The following is a 23,471-nucleotide window of genomic DNA, read 5'->3' on the forward strand; positions in this document are numbered from 1 at the left end:
GGTGTTTTTCATTCATTAGTTTACTGTCTGAAATGATTATTTACATTTTAATAAGTTACCTTTCAGAACAGTTTCTCTTATTGTTTGAATGCTCATTGCTGAATATTTTTATTTATGAATAACAGAAACACCAGAAGAAGTGTATTCAACTTTAAATATTTATGCTAATTTATTTACATGAAAAGGGTTAGTTGTCTGTAATGAAACTAAAACTAAGCCATGTGTACAGCAACATCAAATAGTACAGTTGCTGGTGGTCTCTGTCATTCAGATGAGGGGCTATGTGTTTTGTCATTAATGCACGTTTAAAACAAACAGAATTCCCTATACATACAAAACCAAATTCTGTGGGTTTTGCTAATTTCACTGGATAACTTAGGGCATTATTAATCTGTTGGCCAGATTCCGCTACAAATTAATTCCCTCCAACATTATTTTTATCTAACATATGTAGTCATCATTTTTTCTTACATATATTTGTGATGTAGTGGGTCATCCTTATATATGTGTATATTGAACATTAATTTTATATACTAGAATGCTTCTGGAGGATGAGTGAATAATAATTCAGTCATATGTTGCATATCAAAAGATGAACCCAGTTATGGTCATCTGCAAGGCATGTGGACAGATTAAGAAGAAAAAGGGTATACATTCATATGTATATGAATGAATGAATTCATATATATACAGGTAGTCCCTGGGTTAAGAATGCCTGGTTTACAGATGACCCATAGTTAAGAACGGAGCCTATTGTAGCAAAATCGAGTTAATTACACAATACTACTTATAGAGTATTATACAATAATACTGTTCTGGCTTATCTATAAATTCAGCTTAAGGGCATACCTCGGGAATGGAACTTGTTCTTAAAATGGGGACTTTTTTTTTTTTGTCTGTGCTCAGTCATTGCTGACCCTGCAGTGACTGCTTGGACGAGTCCTTGCAGTTTTCAAGGCAATTGTTTTTCGGAAGTGGTTTGCCAGAGCCTCCTTCCTAGAGCAGAGCCCAGCTGGCGAGCGCAGGAGGCGGGGTTTCCGTTGCTTCGCGCCCTTTTCGGGTGCGCGCGGTTTTTCGTGCTTACCGGCAACTGCTCCCAACTCCTTTTTGCAAGGCGCCGCCAGCATTTTTCCTCCCACCGGAGTGAGAGTACCCATTTGTCTACTCACGTGAGTTTTCGACCTGTTGGGTTGACAGGAACTGGGGAGGAAACAGGAGCTCACCCTGTTTAACGCGAAGGCTGGACTCGAACCGCTGAAGCGTCGACCATTTCTGGCCGGCAACTTTCAGCGTCATTAAGCCGCTGCGCCACCGCGTCCCCCTCAAAATGCGGACTACCTGTATATAAATAAACTGTTTCCAACAGCAGCTAGCCTGATGCTTCCAAGATGGATCGAAGAAAACCTAAGCAGACAGAATTTTCTCATATATGCCAGTGTGATCATCAAGTAAAGATAAACTTTTCAAATCAGATAGATAAAATGTCAAAACAAAAGATTACATTTGGATATCTGTAAAGAAGAAAAAGATACATTATAACAGTAAAGAGGTTAATTGCAGAATATTCTTGGAATAACATTTTATATAAAATTTATCTTTATAATTTCTTGAATATTTTTTATTGATCAACTTCTTATTCATATCCCTAATCTGAACAATACTTACACTGTTTTCTAGCCTTTTTGCTTGTGTCAGATTTAATTGTCAGATGTAACAGGATGTGTGGAGGCTAGTTCAACTCCTCTGAAAGGGTGAATGAAAGGACAGCTTGCCTTCCCCTAGTATACAGGGGAGGTGAATGTTGAGAGATACAGAGAGGGAAAATGGGCTAAGTTGCAAAAAAAAGTTCTGGCAAGAAAATGAGCAAAAAGGAAAGTGGTTAGACAAAAGAAGGAAAGGCTAGTAGAGAAAGGGATTCTTAGAGATCTCTAATGATGTAGGATGAAGAGAAAGACATGCAGAGAGAGAAAAGGTTAAACAGACACTGAAGCTGTATTACCAACACACAGCAAAACATCTTTTTTCAGAGTTGATTAACTGTGCAGCTTACATAATTTTAATAAGTTAAAAATGACGAGATTTCAGTTCTTCTGCCATAAAATGTGTTTTCTTCTACTATATTTCTGTTTGTAGACTCTTATAGTAGCTTGGATCAAAGCAAATCTAAATGTGTACATTTCCCGAGAACTTTGGGACGACCTCTTAGCAGTATTGTCATCATTGACTTATTGGGAAGAGTTGGCCACAGAGTGGTCATTAACTATGGAAACTCTAACAAAAGTATTGGCTAGAAATCTATACAGCTTGGACCTCAGTGATTTACCACTGGATAAATTAAGTGAGCAGAAACAAAAAAAGCATAAGGGCAAAGGTAAGTCATATTTTTCAGGTGTGATTTAATTAAAATTTAAAAATTGTGATCCAAGGACAAATGAGTCCAGAGCTACAGCATATGATATTCCTTTTTTAAAAAAACTCTTTTTAGGAAATCTATTATTAATATAAAATAGTATAATAATAAATACTGCACTGAATGTTCCTTTATTTATTTATGTAATTTGACTTCTGCTCTGCCTGACTCCAGACCATCTCTGGGCAGCTCACAATACAAAAACAAATACAATAAGTTAAATAAAAAATACAATAAGGGAAATAAACAAAATGGCAAATCCAGACCACTAACTTCAAAATGTATGAACAAAACCGATTCCATCCACCTTACCCCAATACCTGGGATAGCAGCCAGGTCTTCTTCTGGAACTATCCAGGGTGGGAACTGTCCAAATAGAATATAGGCAGTTTCATCATTCTGCATTCTATTTTTTAAAAATAAAATAAGTCAGCGCACGTTCTCAGTCTTCTGGAAGGTTTAATCAAGAGATCAGTATACAGAGTTCAAAACAGAAAAAGGAAGTAGTATATCAGGTTCTAGTTTAGTTTTTCTTTAAATAATAATTTTATTACAGATAAAAACTAATGCAAACCACAAAAAATAAAAGAATTTTTAAAAATAGTGCAAGAAAAAGAAAGAAAAATAGAAAAATAAAAAATAAGAGTATAGCAAAGAAAAAGAAAAGAAATATAAAGAAATAACTTCCCCCTTCTTTACAAGTATAAACAATTTTAACAACTATCGCCTTCTCTTAGGATACAACAAACGATCTCTTCATCCCATATCTCATTTCTTATCTATAAACAAATCCTAAAAACCTCATCATTCAGTCCTGGTCAGCAAAAGTCCGTTAAAGGTTACCAGAAATGACATCTATTTTAACTTTGATCAAACAAACCAACTTTATATACCTTCCCTTTACTTTTAACAAACTTGGTCTTTAATCCCTTCATATAATGCTCTAGATCTTGATTTATTTCCTTTTTTCTTTGTCCCTTCTCACCAAATCCTTCACAACTTTGTCTCTTTTGTAAATACAGTATAAGAAAGTTATCCAAGTCATCCTTCTGATTTGTTATGTGGGTGTCCCTTTTAATTATTAAGACATCAGCCGGTTTCATTCATATGTCCAGTATATTGTCTTTTTCCAGATCATTCTTGTAGCCTATCATTTTTAATTCCACGTTCAAATCAATTTCAGTCTTGTCTGGTAGAACTTGTTTCTTTTCCATGACATCATTTACATACAGTCTATGATAGCAGACATTCTGATTCCATTGTTCACAAATAACCTTCAATACATCCAGTGTTAAAGTATTTTGCTCCATTTTGTGTTAGCAAGTCAAATTTAAGTGTTCTTCTCCTTAATTGTAATCTTTAATTACTTCTGATTCCCTCTAGTGTCCAACCTTCAAAGTCCCACCCTATCTTTTTTCCCCCCAGAATTCAAAACAACAGCTGTTTTCCATGGGAAGGATTCTTATAATTAATGTCAAACTCTTATTTCAAATCCATCTGGACCCTTATTCTGTTTATAACTTTCCAGAAACAACATTCTAATCACCCTTTTGCCATTTATTCTCCCCCAAAATAATTTTTCTAAGTCCTTAAACTTGTACTTAAAACTTCTTTCATTAAGGATTGAAGGAAACTCACCCTGTGAATGTCATAAAACTTACCATTCCAAAGGTTCTTAGTATTCTTAAGTAAAAAAGTAATTCCAAAAGTGATTAAGAAATGAGGCTCAGCCAAGCTTTATGTCCATATAGGCTACATTATGACTGTGAGCTTAGATGGAATCCCTCAACTCCCAGGTGCTTGACTCACTAGCCAACTGCAAAAACCTCGGTTCCTGCAGTCTATTTGCGAGGAACAGCTGTCCAGATTACATGTGAGCAATCTCATGACCTCTCCTTTCTCCAAAGAGATTTTACTGGCCAGGATCCACCCTCTGACCTCCGATCTCCGCTATAATGCCGTCCCTGCTCCTTCAGGGAGCTCTAGCTTGCCATGTCCTCACTGGAAGCTGAGCATTCTAGCTTAGTTTTACGAAAGTGAACCCTCATTAAAATCAAACCCATGTTTTTTACACAATGTATAATTTTATGAAAAACACTGAGTCTGCTCATGTATTAGCACTCTTGGTTGCTATGTAAAGTAACAAGTACATATGGTCATCAAAAAACATGACAAAGAGGATTCTACTTTGCCATGGAATTTTCTTTAATAGGAAATGCATTGTTGATTAAGGATTAGAAAAGATCTAAGTTCTGTGTCAATTGTCGGTCTGAACCTTCACCAATTGTAGAGCAAGTGTCTCAGCTACTATTCCACAGGCCAGACTGAGATGCTTGGTTTTTATTTTCTGTACTTTGCTAGTACATACTATGAACCAGGAATGAACAAAATCTTCAACTGTGTTTGGATTATGCAAACATACACTGCAATTTTGGAATAGTTACTAAAAAAACACTGAATACTCCCATTTTCTGAATTTGATAGAGATCAGTGCTATGTTATCTAATACTAAAAACTGTAAAAAGTTAGGAGAAGCTAATGTGTATGCGGTGAATGTCCAGCTAGATCAGAATATTCAGTTTTACCACTAACAGATTATATGGATATGAAAGGTTTTATAAAATATCTGATCAAGAGTTAACTTTTTTTTTTAACAAAACCTACTTGGGAGACCACCCAAAAATACAAAGGCTTTATATTAGAATGAGAAGAAAAGAAACCATCCTGGAAGAAGGCAGGAGCAAACCACTTCTGTATTGTTGCCAGAAAACATAAATGGCTAAGTCCCTGTAGTCCCCCAAAGTCAAACTTGGCTCAAGGGAGTCTGTATAAGAAACAGAGGTACATTTCTTAAAGGATTGCTGTAAGAATACATTCAAATTTGAACTGATAGACAGACATGGTAGATTATATATAGGGGGGAAAGCATTCCTTATATGACGAAAATGATGCATAATAATAGTGAAGTACTTTTGTTTTTGAAATAAGTCTTGGCTGTAGTTTAAGAAATGTATCATTGAGCCAAGATCATCAAACTTTTATTGTAATAGCATTTATCTTCATTTCTTATAAAGTCACTCTAAATTATTATGGATACATAATTCTCATTAGTGTATGTGTGTATGCTCCCCCATCAGGTATTGGACATGAGTTTCAAAAAACATCTGTGGACAAATCATTTTCGAAAGGCTGGAGCCGTGATCAACCTGGGCAGGCCCCAATGAGACAGCGCAGTGCAACAACTACGGGATCTCCAGGAACAGAAAAGGCCAGAAGCATAGTGCGACAGAAAACAGTTGGTATGTTACAGAGAACATAAGTATTGGGGGTGCAAAATTAGTAGGAAAAATAATAGTTAAATACTTCTAACTACACATAAATGATTTCCTACATATGTTTTATCTATATTGTGTTTATATGTGTGTGTGCATGTTTTAGGCAGTTTTATGTGCTATATTGGATGAAAAAGGTATGACTGCAGAAAATATATTATTTATCAGATGTATCCAAATATTAGTCATTATATTCTGCTACTATAAAACAGTATATATGCACCACATAGCAAAGCTGGTATCTAGATTTGACATTTAAAAAATTACTACTATAGGTATGTCTTCTTGAAGTTTGGTTATTTTCCTGAAGTAGATAATATGATTTCAGTTTTTCTTTTGCCTTCCTCTGAAGTCTTCGACTCAGTCACAAAATGTCATTGTGAAAATAAAATTATAATTAATAACAAATATTAAAAGAATAATAAAAAGGCTGCTTAAAACTACCATAAATTTTAAAAAATGTGCAATTAATTGCAGAAGTTACTTAGGTTTTGAATTTCAGCAATTTTGGAATAGTTACTAAAAAAACACTGAATACTCTCATTTTCTGAATTTGATAGAGATCAGTGCTATGTTATCTAATACTAAAAACTGTAAAAAGTTAGGAGAAGCTAATCTTAAATAATGCATTTCTAATACATGAATGTTTTCCAGATAAATTTCAGTGGTTTGATCATCATTGTTCTTACATGCTTATTAACAGTTTTAAATAAAATAATAGCTTGTAGTAACGTGCACCTTTGCAAAAATATATAGAATAATAAGATTAAATCCTGATTCTTTTTGCAAATTGTTAACACGTATATCATAAAGTTATCAGCAATTTTCTGGCTAATGTTTGAAAACTACAGACATATGGGCTGAGTCTTAAAAATCATTAAAATAGATTAATATGAAGCTCAGTTATGAAATTTATAACACAAGAATTCTATTTAGGTTCAACATTTCATTTTAATCAAACTTATTTGTCTTATGCAAAGTATTGTACCAAGATGAATAAGCCAAATGCCAAAATTGTTTACTAGGAAGGCACACATATAGATTTAACTGTGTTAAATTTCCATGTGTCTTTTTCCCCCCTAGCCTTTAAGAGCTATAAGGGGATGGAAATAGTGGATAGTCAGCAAGGATTCTCTGCCTTTTAGTCATAAAAGGCTAGTGAATAAACCAAACTGTAGTATAATTACAAAGGTGAGGAAGAATTGAAAGAAATTACAGTCATAACTTGCAAGATTATCATAGTATTGTCTTCAAGCCTTAGTCTTAAAGTATTTGAAATGCACAGCAGACAGCAGTTTGTTAACTAGGCAATTATCAGTGCCATGTGGGTGAAGGCCAGAGAACAAATTTAAGCTAATGAAAGTGAATATATGATAGCGTAATAATCTGAGCCACCTGGCTGCTTGATCAAGAAGCAGACCTAATCCAGTCAATACAAACCTTGTATGCAATCCTACAGATCCCATCTTTAAGGTCTTGTCCTACTCTTGTCTTGACACAAACTCCCTAAAGTATATGCTTTGCATGCAGATAATCCTAGGTTCAATATCTGGCATCTCAGCATACAACAATGACTTCCGAGCTGCAGTCAGTCATTGTAGGCTTAGCCTTTATTAACCTGATGCCCACAAAATGTTTTTGGACTAAAACTTCCCTCATTCCAAGGCATGAATTCTAATCCAACACATCCAGAAGGTGCCAATTCAGGACAAAACAGAACTAGTTTCCTAGGTTTCTCTTGTTAGTCATCTTCCATCTTTATCAAACAAATTAGTTTCAAATCCCAAATAGATGTCATTTTATGTACTGAATAACTTACTTTAATTTCAGTAATGACCCCATAATCACTTTTTAAACACTGTACTGGTATACTTTCCACAATTTATAAATAGCCTTATCCAGATGTTCCATTGTATAAACATAAAGATATTCTGAGATACTTCCCTAATTTTACTATATATACATAAGTTTAACCTTTCAAACATTTGAACAGCACTTTCATGTATATATGTATATGTCATCCAAGTATACTTCTACAGCAGTCAAGTAATGTTATTGTTATTAATCTTCAAATTAGTTATTAATAGTAGTATGGAATCATTTCTAGGACCTTGCAAAATATTCAGAAGAGGTGACTCACACTACATAGATGTGAGAAGAAATCACATGTTTTTCATATCATTAAAGCACCTGCATCTTTTATAGCACTCATGTAGCTGCTTTGAAAGCTGTTAGAAATTTATTCTGGGACCACTTGAAATGAAGTGGGTGTGCAAACACGCAGTTGCAGAAACATCTTGAATAGCTTGGCTGCTTTAACAATTCAAAGAGAAGTGCTTTCTTTGTGCTCCTACACATTACAAAGTGCCTTGTTTGCATGCTTTGCATATCCCTATTAGGTCATTCCAACTGTAATGTGTTTTTCTGCAGGCCCAAGGCTAAGTTTCAAAATAGTTTGTGTCTGTTCTGCTCTAAATATATTGTAGTTACTTGACATTACATGTCAGGAATTCTGATGCAAACTAATACTGTGTGATTTTCATTCTTTGAGGATTGTTGAAATAAAATTTTGGTATTTTGATATCAGCAGACAATGTTCTGTCTTCTTTTTCACACATAATAGTCAGGTATTCTTCATCTGCAACATCAGTTGTTAGACTGTAATGAGAAGGTGTAGGGTAATATAGTGAAAAACAAATGTTTTCCAATACTTTATAGAGGGCATAACATAGTCATGTTTGATATAAAATCAGATTAAACAATATGCAGATTGTGTGAAGTGTACATATGAGTGAAAGAGCTGGAGATAGGTGGGAATGTGGATCAGATAAGCTTATTGTGCAGGCTAAAGTCCTTTAGCCTCCACAGTACAGTGCATTGCAGTCCTTTCAGTGTTTTAGTCTTTTGTTTTAGTCTGCATGCTCTTATGAAGCAACATTTTTTTCAGAAATAATTGTTCAGGAAGCTTCAAACTCAAGCCCAGAAAAGTTCCAATACCAATATAGAAACTTGCTTGTACTTCTCTGGACGTCACCCATAATGTACAAAGCAAATACATTCATTTTTTAAATTTCTAAACTAGTTTTGGATTAGCAATAATCAAGTTGTTTACAGTCATCAGTTTATATACCACTTTCTGACTGGTTTTGAATGTGAGTGAAGAAACATAGTTGAATATTTAGGAAAAAATAAAGTATCCCTGTGTCTATTATTTACATATGAAACTGGAGTAATTGCTGTTTTGTCTCACATGCACCAAGCTAAATATCTCACTATGTATGTCCTTGTGTAATATTTTAAAAAATGCTGACTTTTTTTCACAAAATGAATTTTATGGAGTGCTCATTTTAGGACCCTTTGTAGGTATTAATAAGATAATAGATGCTATTGTCAGTGTCCCATTACTTTGAAACTTAGTAGAAAGCAGTTCATCAACATCTAGCTTTAAAGTCAACAAGAGGAAGCAAGACAGTGAGCAAAGGACTGAGTCCTTTCTTTTCTTGTGAAAATATCAATATAACCAGAGGGGGAAAAATCCATTCTGTTCCTTGCATTTTCTTGTACTGTATAGTTTCTTTCTGTGTACAAGAATGATAATGATTTGATAATGGAACTACAGTTTCCTAAAAAGTCTTCCTATTACATAGATTTTAGGAATTCCTTCGGAAAATGAAGGCTAATAGCAATACATTAATCTTTCTTACCATGTTATTTATCATTTGAAAATATAGTATATTTCTTAACCCTTTTTCCTGTTTTTTCCCCCCATCTTAATGTATGACTCAGAATTCTGTAGTTCATTTTCTATGATGTTCAGCTTAAATAATTAGTGAACAACTGGAACTATTTTAAAATATTTGATATCACACTATCTTAAAATACTCCCCCATTAGAAAAATAAAAAGAATGCATTCCATTTGCATTTTCCACCAGACAGAAAAAATAATAAAAATGGCTTGTTCCAAGTTTATCATTTAAATGTGTTTTTGGGAAGTATTTTTACAGTTCATTTCTTGAAACATCTGGTCAGCACAAGAACAAAACATTCAGTGGTATACAAATTATCCAAATTCTGTTTCATTCTTATGTATCTCATTGTACAAACTCTTTGCCAGTTATTCCTGAATCAAGTTGCATTTTTAAGACTTCAGGACAGTATTATTTAAAACTTACTAGGCAGCATCTTCATTATAGGTATATATCCTAATAGAGGCAGCTTATTAAATAAAACATTTATTTAAAAATATTTATTTACTGCTTTATGAAAAAAAGCAGTTCAGTTACTCTTTAAATACTAGCTGATCTGTGAATTGTTCCTCAGAAACTCCTGTTTGTATCTTTTGAACCCTGGGAGTGGGCATTAGATGTTGATTTATAGAGTCTTGTGGTATTAGAAAAATTGATTTTTGTTGTTTTGCTTACTTTGGGTCCACTGAACATATGGACGGTATATCTAGAACTATATGAAAATGAAAAGCAGTTGAAATAACAGACAAGTGGTGGCAAGTCACAGAATCACAGTGAAAATATGATGTGAAATAAAATGGATAAAGCACAGTCACAGTTAAAATTCACTCTACAGATTTATATTTGGACCAAATCTAAATAATTAATTTCTTCTCCTTAATTGCCCCCTCTCAACTAGATTGCCTTATCAGCCAGTAATCAAAGACATACATTTGGCCAGTTCACATTTTCTCCTTCTGGTAGGGAAGAGACTAGCCTTATAAGTTATAAATCTGATTGCCAGTCCTAACTGGAATCTGGGAATCTTTAGCTTTAAGAATTATTACAATTAAAAATGAGAATCTGTTACATAGTAAAACAAATATAATGCTAGTTCATGTGAGTTAACTGTTAACATAGCAAAGTAAATGCAAATCTCAGAATTAGAAATTTATATTTTTAAAGTCAAATACCTCTCTGCTTTCCATCAGATGAACATTGTTTCAAGAGAATGAGAGATTAATATGAATATATTTTCATGAATTATATTTTAATGCTTGTTTTGTCATAGTTTGATTTCTGTAGAATATGGAATAATATCTAGTTTGTATTAAACTTGCAAGGTTTTCAGGTATAATTGAATCAATAAAAATGTTAATTATGTTTTATGTTAACATAAAATTATGTTAAAATTATTGCTTGGTGGGTTGCCTGCTTTACCTATGTATCTGTTAAAAGTTGAATCTTAGAGTGACAGATGAGCCCAGACAGCTGTAAACAGCATATAAAAAGTTTTTGAGAAAGTTCTGTGGATTTTTAATTAGTATTTTATAAGTTGTTGAGCATTCTGAGAACAGGATTTCGAAAGGCCCTGTTATGTTTAGCTTTTAAAAAATAAATCTTGCTATAAAATGGAGCGGATCAAGTAATCTTCCAGGCATATGACTTTTGCCATTTTATTTCATACATCTTAACCTGTTGAGGAATCTTATATTTTGAAACAGTACTTAAAAGTATGATTTTATTTTTGCAAACCTTTGTTTCTTCCTCTGTTAAAAAATCAATCATTTATTGTTAGAAGCAGCTTTTGCTATTTAAATCTATTTTTAATCAAACAGCCTATTTACATTGTTCCCAAGACTGACATTTTTATGAAATGGGGTTTCCCATTTCAACAGAAAGAGTAAGAAGAGGTTATTTCTGCTGATGCTGATTGACTCTGGCCTGCCACTGGAATCTGCCTTGGAGTGAGCTATGTATTTCTAGAACAAACATTGATGTTGCCCTTCTCATCTAGTCAGGTCATTTGTCATTTACTCACTTTCTGAAATTCTGATACTGCATATCTCTCCTTGAAAATAAAATCTTGAATGCTACTGTATGAAAGGAATCCTTTAACAAGAAGTAAATAAGATTGGCTGAGTTTTCTTTTACAAACCTATCAATATTATTGCAGATCAGGAGCAGCCTATGTAAAACCAACTACCCTTAAAGATCTATTTTGATTGTGTAAAACAGCAATTCATTTGCTTTTCTAAAGAACTGATATTGACAGAAGAAAATAATTATACATTTATGAAACAACAAAAATATTATCTGTTTGTTAAAAGTAATCATTGTAAAACTTGGATTCCTTCCTTCCACATATCTTGATTTATTTTAAACTCAAATCTCATATTGCATCATATTTTCCATAAAATTTACACAAACTGAAAATGGTGTAGTAAACATGCTAAGGAATTGTGATTGAATATTATGCCTACATGTTTAACACAGAGAGAGACTGCATTAAGGGTGAAACAGCCTTTTGATTTCAAATATTTTGGAAAATATATAATATTTTACACAAAACACATCTTTACTATTGGTCAGTTTATTTAAAGCTCTCCTTATCCGTTTCAGTTTCCTAAAATTAAGTAAGTGTTCAAACTGACATACATTTTTTTTGTAGGTTTCTCATTCATTCTCATTGAATGAAAAGCGATAGGAAGTGAAGAAGAGTATGTTAAGTTAGGAAGAGTGTGTAATTAGCATTTAAAATACCACAATTAATATGCAATCTTTTTTCCCACTATGATCTTTTAAACATGAAAAGTTACATTTGATTTAATTTAAATAAAATAATATTATTTCATACTTAATTTTTTTCCCTTCCATTTCACTAAAAAATGAACTTTAAGAGCAACTACTTAATTTGCTGTGTTGAGGTAGGGAATATGGTAATTTAGATCCAAAAAGTTAAGCAGAAAGTTAGTTGAGATTTCATTTTGTGTTTAAATGCCCTTTTTCTTTTTGTGTTTTGTTTTCTTCTTTTTGTCTTATGTTACATTATTTCCATTGACAAGGCACATCTTGTGCTTATTTGTTGTTGTGGCTTACTTTAAATTACAGTGCTTCAGCAGAACCTTAGTCTTTGATGTGATAATAATGTCAAATGACTATAAATATTTCATTGAAGATTAATGACAGTCATTCAAACTCAACCTTTCAGAACATTGGATTGATACTTTGAACTAATGAAGTCATTTAGAGATTTATTTTTACTACCAAAGTACCTAATTTTAGGTATAGTCACGGACATTTTTGTATTGCTGGGATTGTCAGAATCATTACCAACAAACTGCTGGCATTAAGTAAAAGCACCCCATATATTCTATGAGAAATACTTGTTTAACAAAATAATCAAAACATAAAATAAGGGTAGGTATAGGGCAATGCTTTATCTTTCCAAAGTCTTACATAATGTTAATCTTTATGACATGATCCAAACGTAATATATTTCAAACCCTGATGCAGTGAAAAATAGAGAGTTTTAAGCTGCAATCTTACACAAATTTACATGGGACTAAATTCCATTCAATCTGGGGATTTAGTTCTCAATATACGTATAACATTGGTCTGTCAGTGTTTTACTTTGAATACTGAAGTTTTTTGTACTTATGAAAATATAGGTGTTACTGTTTGTCTTGCATTGAAAGAAATAAATTCAAAATGTTTTATGTGCCCACTGATTATTTTTTCCTTACAGCTCTGCCAATATCTGCTGTGCTGAAATGTTTTAATTTAAATTTTCTTCCTTTTATCTTTGTTTTCTCTGTTGCTGCTTTTTCTGTGACACAACCTTTCATTATAGTCACTCTTCTTTTTTTCCTTCCCTACTTCTTTCTTTTCCTTTTTTAAAGCCATGAGAAGCCGATCCATTGGTGAATGTGCTCTGCCATCGGCCTATATACGCAGTGCTAAAAGTGCTCCTGTTCTGATCCATACTTCCAAACCCTTCTTGCCTGATATTGTTCTCACTCCCCTTTCTGATGAGCTTTCAGGTAGTGCCACCTCTGCTAATTTCTGCACTCCCTTTTCACTTTTTTAATCCTTCTGCTTTCAAAAATCTGCAAAATCAGTACTTTTTCAAAGTAAAACATTTAGGGGTGGGGAGAAAATAAGGGCGATACAATTATTTGAGTTTTGTGATATGCTATATTTTCGGCTCATTCTGGAACTGTGAGAAGCTAGTGCTGTGCCAATTGCTATTCAAAATGCAGTTTTCTGCCTTTGCAGCTAAATTTTTAAAATTGTTTTGATTCAAGTACCTGAAATATTTTTGAAGTAAGTTTTCTTCATGGATGGCAGGATAGGAAAAAGGGTATGATGAATTTTTGAACAAAGAAATGTTGAGGATATTTTCCACATACTGTATAGTAAACTATAATTGCTGTTTATTATTTTATTTATTTTCTGACATGGCTTTTTCTTATTATAATCAGTATCTAGAAAATTATGCACAATTATTATTAAAAGACTGTTAAAGTTATTTTATTAAATACTGTACAAATAACTTATACTTTGGATGCAGTATTACAAATTCTACTACTATAAACAGTGGGGGGGGGAAGAACTAGCTATCATTTATAGCTGGCTTTTAAAAGTAGAGCTTTAGACTGGTGGTACTTATTACTGTGGTAATGAAATCTTTTATAATCTGTTGAAATGTTTGATGCTCTCAGTAAGCCATTTTGTACTAATTTTTAATCTACATTCCTGCATTCTGTGTTAAGTACTAACTAGCTTGACATAGTGTTTCACACTGATAATTTTTGAAGCAACTCATTTTTATTTCTTATGCCTTTGAATTGTAAGTAGTAGGTGTGTTATTCTAATTCATAGTTCAGCTATACTGATTATGCATTGCATACTATAGGAAAAGTCCATTTAAATTCTGTTTTTTGCACTGCCAGGGTCCCTTCCCTGCCTGATTTTAGATTGTTCTAATTAAAATTAGTAAGCAGACAAGAAATTGGCATGCTGCAAAGCCAAGCATCAGCCTCCAGCATAAACTTTAGTTCATTGTGTCTTTGATGCCCACATAGATGTCAATGCGCTCTTAGAAAATAAAAATGTACCTGCAGGATAGTGCTTTGTTTAGGGTTGTGTTCACTTGACTAGAAAAAAGAAAAAGGTAACAGTGATAAAGATAATCCTGGGAGGCTGCTTCTTTGTAGTAGGCAACATTGTCAATAGTTTGCCTTCTACTAAACAACCGTTTTGTGACTGGCTCTGCTTACATTTGTAGCTATTACTGAAAGCCATTTTATGAGAGTGCTTATAGTGCTATCTTAACATTTCAAATAGGTCCAATAGCCCAAAGAGATTGGCTTTGATATACCAATATTCCATGTTTGGTAACCCTTGTCAGTTGTAAGCGTTACGAGTAGAGTTAGTGGGAACACAAACCAATCCCTTTTAAATGGAATACTGTATAGAGTTTCAGATAATATGTATGCTGTCTTCCAAGATACTCCATTGCATTCCTGTTATCTTCCAGTTTTTTCAACAACTAATATTCCATGAGGTTTTTATTCCTCTTTAATTTGTTTTCTAATTTTTTTGGTACTTCAGCAGATTTTCCTTCCAGGTCTGCTGATAGTTCTGTCTTACGCAGTGATCATCCTCTTTGGGCTATATAAGAACTAGGAAAATAAATTTACTAGGAATTAAGGATATAGGAAAACTATCTGGGTGACTTTGGGCCAGTCACTCTCTCTTAGCCCAACTCACCTCACAGTGGGGTCATTGTGGGGGGAAAAGGAATAGGAAGGAGTATTAGGTACATTCACCACTTTGAGTTATTTATAAAAATAAGAAAGGTGGGACTTAAAAAAATGTAAAAAAAAAATTCTTCAGAAACATTAAGTACTTGGAAAAGGTATGCCTTCACAAAAAGCATCAGGGCCCCCAGGACTTGCAGTTATAATAGAAAAACAGGCCAAAATTAACATTAACTATTGCCTATTTGGGGTTTAAGTATTTAGTCATGCTAAAAAAAAAAGTAAAATGGAATTTTGTCTTCTAAAATGTAACAAGTCAGTTTTTATCATAGGTATCCAAAGAGAGCACATACTAAATTCTTAATGATGTCATTACAAAGGATTTTCTTCTAACCTTGGCAGATAACTGCAATAATGTTAATTTGAAATGAATGTAATACCTAATTGGTTAGAAGAAAATACTGTATTCTAAATTATTTGGCAGGAAAGAAGACTGAGCTTTTGCTCTTTTGGTCTGTCAAAAGAGGCACCTTCAATGATGCTATAGCAAATGTGCGCTTAATGCTTGTTTATTAATAAACTAGCCTTCAGTTTCAATCAGTGGAATTAATTGGGATCAGCAAATCATTTGATGAGGTATTTTGCTTGCAAGTGTGCCCTTTTGGATTTGTTTCTTGAAACACCCTCTCAAAGGTTCAGCATGCCTGCTTCAAGGCCATGGGGAAGTCTGAGCATACTGAGAAAATTTCAGGAGGGCTTCCAAGAAGCCAAGATGACACTTCAAGGAGTTTCAGCTGTGGCTGCTTTACACCTTTGAGGAATGGATCCAGAGGAGCACTTTGTTTATAAATAAAACCAGGAAGTCAGATTGTTTTATAGAGACCTGTTGTATTTGTGGATTAAAATAATCATGTTAAGTTGTCATGCTCAGATTCTTCTATAATCCCATATTTTAAGAATATGTCATTTTATTCTATAAACGTTTATAGGCTACAGTGCAACACAGAGGTATTTCTATTTTATTTTGGAATATGCAGTCTATGACAACTTTTATTATTCATTACTTGAAAATCACTTTTTCTTGAAACACTTGTCAGAACAGCTGGTGTCTTTAGCCAGTTAACAAAGCAGTTCTGTTTAGTGCAGTTCAATTTGAAGTGTTAGTTTAAGAGCAAATTATTACTTTATGTTAAGTATCTGTTGCAGAAAAGTTAAGAATATCTTTTGAGAGATTGGAAAGAGTATTGAAAACCCAAAGAGCTTTACCTATGATCAGTAATAAGTTTCTAACACCATAGTATCTTATCCAAAGAGTGGAGACTTCATGCAATAAAAAAAGTCTGTGTCCTTTTAAAGGCCACTTCAGATAGCTAGGGAAATCAGGAACACAGATTCTTTTTGACAGAATGTATTTGATCCATTGGAAAGATTGCTCTTTTTCTGAAATTCTTGTGTCTCCCAAATTTTTCTCTGGAATATTGGAAGATGTGAATAGGAAAATAATTAAATAGCAGTCAATTCAGGTTGGATGGCATATATCCAAAGAGAAGTAATTTCCAGGTTAGATGTTAAAAAATGCTATTAAATCAGTACAGGTACTAATTTTGAATGGGTACATGTGATATTGTGTAATTTGTATGGACAGCACATCTGCTTTTGGTGTTATGACCTAGAAAATGCTTCATTTATTGAGATCTTGCACTGGATAAAGAGAATTTTAGAAGAGAATATATGTAGCTCAGGGTTGAACTGTAGAGTCCTTGGGGTTCTCTGAGCTTGGTTGTTTTCTTGCAAACGTTTCGTTACCCAGCTATGTAACATCTTCAGTGCTAGAATGGAGTGGGGCTTTCACTCTGTTTATATACAGTAGCTTGCCCTGCCAGTGTTGGTGGAGGTGGGGTTTTTTTTCTTTTTCTTTTTTCCTTTGATTAGGGTATTGTTTACTGTTTGATTGTTTGTCTGGTGTTAATCTTGGTGTTAATCTCTGCTAATCTGGATGATGATTGCTGGCGAGGAGATGTTCTAGTCTTTTTGTTTTCTTTTTATTGTCTCTTTTGAATAGCGTGTAGATGTTGTTTATCTCTGTGCCTGTTGATGGCTGACTTGTCTGAATACCAAGCTTCCAGAAGACACGATGAAAACTCCTTAATCTCACAACACATGGACAGACTTAACCATAGCTTCAACTGGGAAACTCACTATCTTAGACCAAGCTAAATCCAAAAACGTGAGGGAATTCCTGGAAGCTTGGTATTCAGACAAGTCAGCCATCAACAAACACATAGAGGTAAACAACATCTACATGCTATTCAAAGGAGACAATAAAAAGGAAACAAAAAGACCAGAACGTCTCCTCGCCAGAAATCATCACCCAGATAAGCAGAGATTAACACCAAGATTGACACCAGATAGCCAACTGTAAACAATACCCTAAACAAGGAACTACCAAAAAAAGAAAAAAACCCACCTCCGCCAACACTGGGAGGGCAAGCTACTGTATATTAAACAGAGTGCAAACCCCACTCCATTCTAGCACTGAAGATGTTACTTAGCTGGGTAACGAAATGTTTACAAGAAAATAACCAAGCTCAGAGAACTCCAAGGACTCCAGACTTGGAGAACTTCATGTTATGAGGCTATAGCTCCCACTACTAAATGTTTTTACTCAGTTTCTGTTATTGATACTTTTAATTTAGTAAAATAAAAAAATAAAAACCTTCAGCTTTGTGAATATAAAGATTGCTTTGTTTCTTGTTTTGTCTGTAGTTTCTATATAGTAAAAGACTTGTGTTTCTTGCTTAAAAATATCAACAAGTTTATGATGATGTTGTATGCTATAATTTTAAAAATGGGGAAATCACAATTATTTGCTTATTTCTTCATTCCAGGACTCTTCAGGAGTAACCTAAGAGAGCCATATCACTTTTCTGCATGTTCCATCTAAATCTGCAACATCAAATATGGCTTAAACATCTTCCATGTTTCTTCCTTTCTCTGTTTTTCTGTTTCTTCATTTAACTAGCCTGATGAGTTCTTGAAAAGTTTTATAAACTTGAAATTGCCTTATAACATTATTGCTTCAAATGGATTTCTGTTTTGTGCTGTCTGGGTAACTGGTGTTTTGTAAGTTGTAGGTTAGGCAGCACTGATATGAATACTGTATAGTTATCAATAAATGTGTTGTGAGTTGGGTCATCAGATTGAAGCCGCCTATTTAATTTTATTTGTGGATTTTGCCATACTTTTTTCATATCTCCTGTGCTAATTTCTTCTTCAGTTAAGTTCTTCTAATCTTTCTAAACTTACATAATTTTTGCCTTGTGAAAAGAAATCAAATTCACTATTACATATCTTCATTCTACAGAGTCTTAATACCTTACCATTTTCTTCCCTGCTATTTTCTTCCACCTAATGTTGATCTTAGTTGCAAAACCTAATACAGGTTTCTTGAGCAAAATTTAGTGTGAACCTTCTTTTGCTCATATATCTTTTTCTTTCCTCTCCATTTCAGCCCATTGACCCTTTTTCTGAGAGTCTTCTCCACCTTATTTCTGAAGCAAGTTAAGAGTAGAACAGGGGAGAGGGAGTCAGCCACTCAGCATTTATATTGATAGAAACTTTCCGTAAGCTGCCCTTTGTTGGATTCTGCCTCTTGTTCTTTTTGTTTTCTAATGAGTTGGAAAGTTACTGTATGGTGGCTTCCTTCAGGATAAGGTGAAGGTAGAAAACCCAACTGTAAATAATTAGAATTCTCTTGTTGCAGCATGCTCTTCAAATAGTTGGTTCAGGGTTTTTGTTTTTTGTTTTGCTTTCTGTTTAATCAATCATTGACTAATTAACTGTAGTGCAACAGCTGAGGATTTCAGGAATGGAATTTTTAAAAAACCTATTGCATGGAACCAGATGCAGAAAAGAATTCCTCACTATTAATAATTGAGCTGACACAGCAATATGCAGTATATTTTCTGAAGAAATTATATTTGACTTTTCAAAATGTCTACAAAGTACTAGTGTCATGAAGATCTTATTGGACTTGTATAATTATAGATAACATCACTAAAATGTCATCTTGTGCATATGAGTGTGTGAATATATCTTTTCTACTTGTCCAAATAAAATTTTTCTGTATAGATAATAGAGTAGTGCAGTAGCTCAGATTCAATTCCAAACAGATGCTTCAGTGCATGCCTTGGCACAATCTAGCCCCTGTCTTAAAGCAACCATATCTTTTCCTGGGAACATGCAGCTGCCCTCCACAGCTGCCATGTGATTCTAGGAAAAGATGCAATTATTGTAACAAACGGCAGATATATTTGTGTGCTCCAGAGTATGTTTTCAAGTTGAACCTGAAGCGTTGCACAACCTTAATGGAGAGGAAGATAGTATGGAAGTAAATGCTGCTAGAATGGGATGGGGTTTGCTCTCTGTTTATATACAGTGACATGCCCTGCCAGTGTTGGTTTTGTTTTCTGAGATTAACACCAAGATTATCACCAGATATACAATCAGCAGTAAACAATACCCTAATCAAGGAACTACCAGAGGGAAAAAAATAAAGAAAACAAAAACCCCACCCCCACCAACACTGGCAGGGCATGCCACTGTATATAAACAGAGAGCAAACCCCATCCCATTCTAGCACTGAAGATGTTACCTAGCCGGGTAACAAAATGTTTGCAAGAAAACAACCAAGCTCAGAGAACAGGAAGGACTCCACAGTTCAATCCTGAGCTACACATATTCTCTTCTGCTGGGACTCTAACAGCAAGTCTGTATGGAAGTGAAAATATATTTGTTTCTCTTAATGTACAAGGTAGAACTGTGGTACTGTAGGAATATTTGTATGTGTCTCTAATCAGTTAAGGCTAAAAAGAGAGAGAGAAAGCTAGACAGAACATGCTTTTCCCCTCAGTGACCCAGCATTGTCCTGAGTTCAGATAGTTTTGTATAGGAATGTTAAATTGAATGAAGCAATGCCTTAGTTCAAATTGTTTTGTACAGGAATGTTAAATAGAGTGCTAAGCTACCACAACAGTCCAGGGCAGTAATAAAAACAAAGATCTGTTACCCTCCCTGATGACATACAGCTTAGGAATCTCTGATATTACAGTGACAATAAATGAAATTTTTGTTTTCCCATGCCTTTCTTTCTCTGCATAGAAACAGAATAAGACCCTCATTAATATGATTTATCTGATCATAGTTTATTTGTATATTGTGAGATTTATAAGAATATAAAAGGAGTCAGTTTGGTGTAGTGGCTAAGGCACCAGGCTAGAAACTGGGAGACAGTGAGTTTTAGTCCCACCTTAGATACAAAGCCAGCTGGGTGACCCAGTCACTCTCTCTCAGCCCTAGGAAAAAGAAGGCAATGGCAAACCATGTCAGAAATCTTGCCAAGAAAACTGCAAGAGCTAGTCCAGGCAGTTGCCAGGAGTCAATATTGACTTGAAGGCACCAAAAAAGAGAGGACCCTTGTTAAAACCCTTGACAGTCCACAGGAGGCGGTCCTTCTCTGCCATTGCACCTGCCTTATGAAACATTCTCTCCCCTGAAGTGAGGTCAGCTCCATCTCTCCTTATTTTCTGGAAGTTCCTTAAAACCTGTCTCATCAGGCCTGAAGGTCTCAGGGGACCAGTGAGATCTTGAGGTGGCTCTGTTGCTGATCAAATCTTGTATGTGGGTTTTTGGGGTTTTTTTTTTTGGTTAATATGACTCTGCTTGACATGTTTATTGTTTTATACTTTTTTTGCTGTATGCTGCCCAGAATCACTTCTTGTGAGATAGGCGGCTATATAAATTTGATAAATAAATAAATAAATCCAATTAACCCAACATTCAGATACCAGTGTATACAGGGAACTCATAAAAATGGACAGAAGGGTGATAGTCATTATTCACTGCTGTTCCCTAACACCTGTTATTCATGATATTATATCTTTGATTTCAGAGGTGGTAAAAAGCTATCAAAAATAGTCACCCTTGGTAGCCTGATCTCTCGTTAATTTGTTCAATTCCCTTTCTAAATTATATAAAGAAGTATTCCTGTTATGAGTCTTGATTCTGTCCACTTTTAGTTTTAATACATATGTCTAAATTCTGATATGAGAATTTTTATTTTTCATACCCTGCCAAATCTTACATATACCTGTCATGCCACCTCTTGCTCCAAGCTAAAAACCCTTCCTCGTAAGCTAATTGCTCTGACCTCCTCATCATTTATGTTGCCCTTTTTTGCAGTGTTTCTGGCTCTGTAATAGTCTTCAGGTGTGGTGATGCAGATTGTACATAGGACTGCCAAGTGCAATCTTATAATAATTATATAAAGGCATTAGTCTGTTGACTGTTTTATTTTCAATTCTTTTTCTAATAATTGTCAGACCACATACCCAAATTTAGCAGGAAATCATAGGTCTTCAAGAGCTTGACCCTTTGTGCAAAGCAATCAGAAACTTGTGTATCTATTTTCAGGATTTAAACTATATGCTTCTTGCTTCCACCCTCCTGAGTTAATAAACACTTAGCTGGTTGCCTGATGACCTTAAGCAATTAAATACAATGGCCCTCTTTAGCCTGGGAACCACTAGTTCCTGCCCATCCACCACCTACCCCCAGCCTCAGCCCTCGCAATAATTTCAGTGGGATTTTTTGAGTTGCCCCAAATCCCTTTCTTGATCATGAACTGCCAGTCCAGGTCCCACTAATGCTGTATATGCAGTTGGGGATTTTGTGCAATTATGCATTAATTTGCACTTGTTTACATTAAACTACATTTGTCATTTTGAGGCCTATTCACTAATTGGGAGATCTCTTTTAGGAGCTTATTATTATTTATAGGTCCAGATGATTTATAAGCAAATTAAAAAATATTGGTTTCAACAATGATTCCTGGAAGCCCCTCCTTGAACATCTCTCCATTTTGAACACTGTCCACTACTTCCTATTGTATGTTTCCCATTCTTTGTTTAGTTTCCAGTCTATCAGATCCTCTGTCCCATGGCTGCTAGGTTTATTCAGGAACATTTGTGAGGGATTCTATCAGACTTTTTGAAATATACTAAAGATTAAGTAAATAAAAGATGATGAGGTAAGAATTGCCCTTGCAGAAATCATTCTGGTTCCTTTTCAACAAGACTTAATATATATTCTATATATTTAATTATTTTCTTTTTAACAATTTCTACTTTTTACTAGGCAAAGATGTTAACTAGTCTATAATTACCTGTATCTCCCCTTCCTTAATTATCTTTTTTAAAAAGTGGAGTTATGCTGTCTATCTTAGGAACAAATGTCAATCTTTATGTGAAGTTATATATTTTTGTCAGAATGCCAGCAATTTCTCAGTCTAGTTATTTAAAAACCCTTGTTAATTCTAGTTGTGTCATTTCACTTGATTCTCCTTTTGAAAAAGCCAAGAACAATTACACCTAATACTACTATAGCATACCTCTTAACAACCCTTTTGTCTAATGTCCAACATCCTAGGTTGCTCCCATTTTGAATCTCTCTCTCTCTCTCTCTCAATTTCTCTCTCTCTCTTTATGTGCTTTTCAAAGTCTTTTTATCAGCTGTTTACATTTCTTTTGATGAATTTAACTTCTTTTCATTTTTTGGCAAGACTTCCATTTTATAAAGGATTCCTTCTTGCCTCTGTATTACACTGGCTCTCAGTTAGTGGTAAAGTTGTTGGACTGCCAGCAGAAAGACCCATTTTCAAGTCTACCCTTAGCAACAGAAGCTCACTGGGTGATTGTAGACCAGTCAGCTTCTTTTACCCCAATCTATGTCACATGAAATGTAGTGGTATGTGGTTCATATACTTCTGCCACACACAAATAGATAGCTTTAGATCATTTTCCTCAATAAATAAATGGAAAGTATAACGTTTTGGATTCATTTGTTTAATTGGGTTCTTTTTATCTAGTTTTAGGGCTTATGTGGAGAATAGATCATGTTTTCAATCATATATATGCAGAAATATTGAAAATTCAAGAGGAGTCACAAAGTTTTAAGCACCACTGTAAATGTAACTAATAGTTTTTCTGGCTTTGCTCATTAGCCACTCTGTATTTCATGGCATCTTTCATGATTTAAGCTACACATTCTGAGTGGGCATCCACAACTGTAATGTTGAATAATCTCCATGCATTTTGGAGTCTTGACCTTCTTGTCTCTTTCTGGAAGTTTTCTCTTTTGAACTCAAAGGTGATCATGTTTCCTTTTTTTTAAATTGTCAGC

General features: G+C 34.3%; 1 protein-coding gene across 8 annotated transcripts in view; it reads left to right on the top strand.

Moving 5' to 3' along the window:
- The window catches only part of RALGAPA1 (Ral GTPase activating protein catalytic subunit alpha 1), a 156,425-nt gene that overhangs the window by 23,017 nt on the left and 109,937 nt on the right, over window positions 1–23,471 (top strand). For 5 of the 8 annotated variants that reach the window (XM_025168223.2, XM_025168224.2, XM_088145367.1 and 2 more), the window contains exons 15-17: window positions 2,134–2,371; window positions 5,548–5,709; window positions 13,371–13,511. In XM_025168223.2, coding sequence (XP_025023991.1) covers window positions 2,134–2,371; window positions 5,548–5,709; window positions 13,371–13,511 — 541 coding nt within the window. The remainder of the gene's footprint in view (window positions 1–2,133; window positions 2,372–5,547; window positions 5,710–13,370; window positions 13,512–23,471) is intronic. The other 3 variants (XM_025168225.2, XM_007430679.3, XM_007430682.3) reach the window with 1 other exon arrangement.

This window comes from Python bivittatus, unplaced genomic scaffold (assembly GCF_059951505.1).
Source record: "Python bivittatus isolate LINGU-HERP-01145 unplaced genomic scaffold, Pbiv_v1 ctg000480_np1212, whole genome shotgun sequence".
In the NCBI taxonomy this organism is placed as follows: Eukaryota; Metazoa; Chordata; class Lepidosauria; order Squamata; family Pythonidae; genus Python; species Python bivittatus.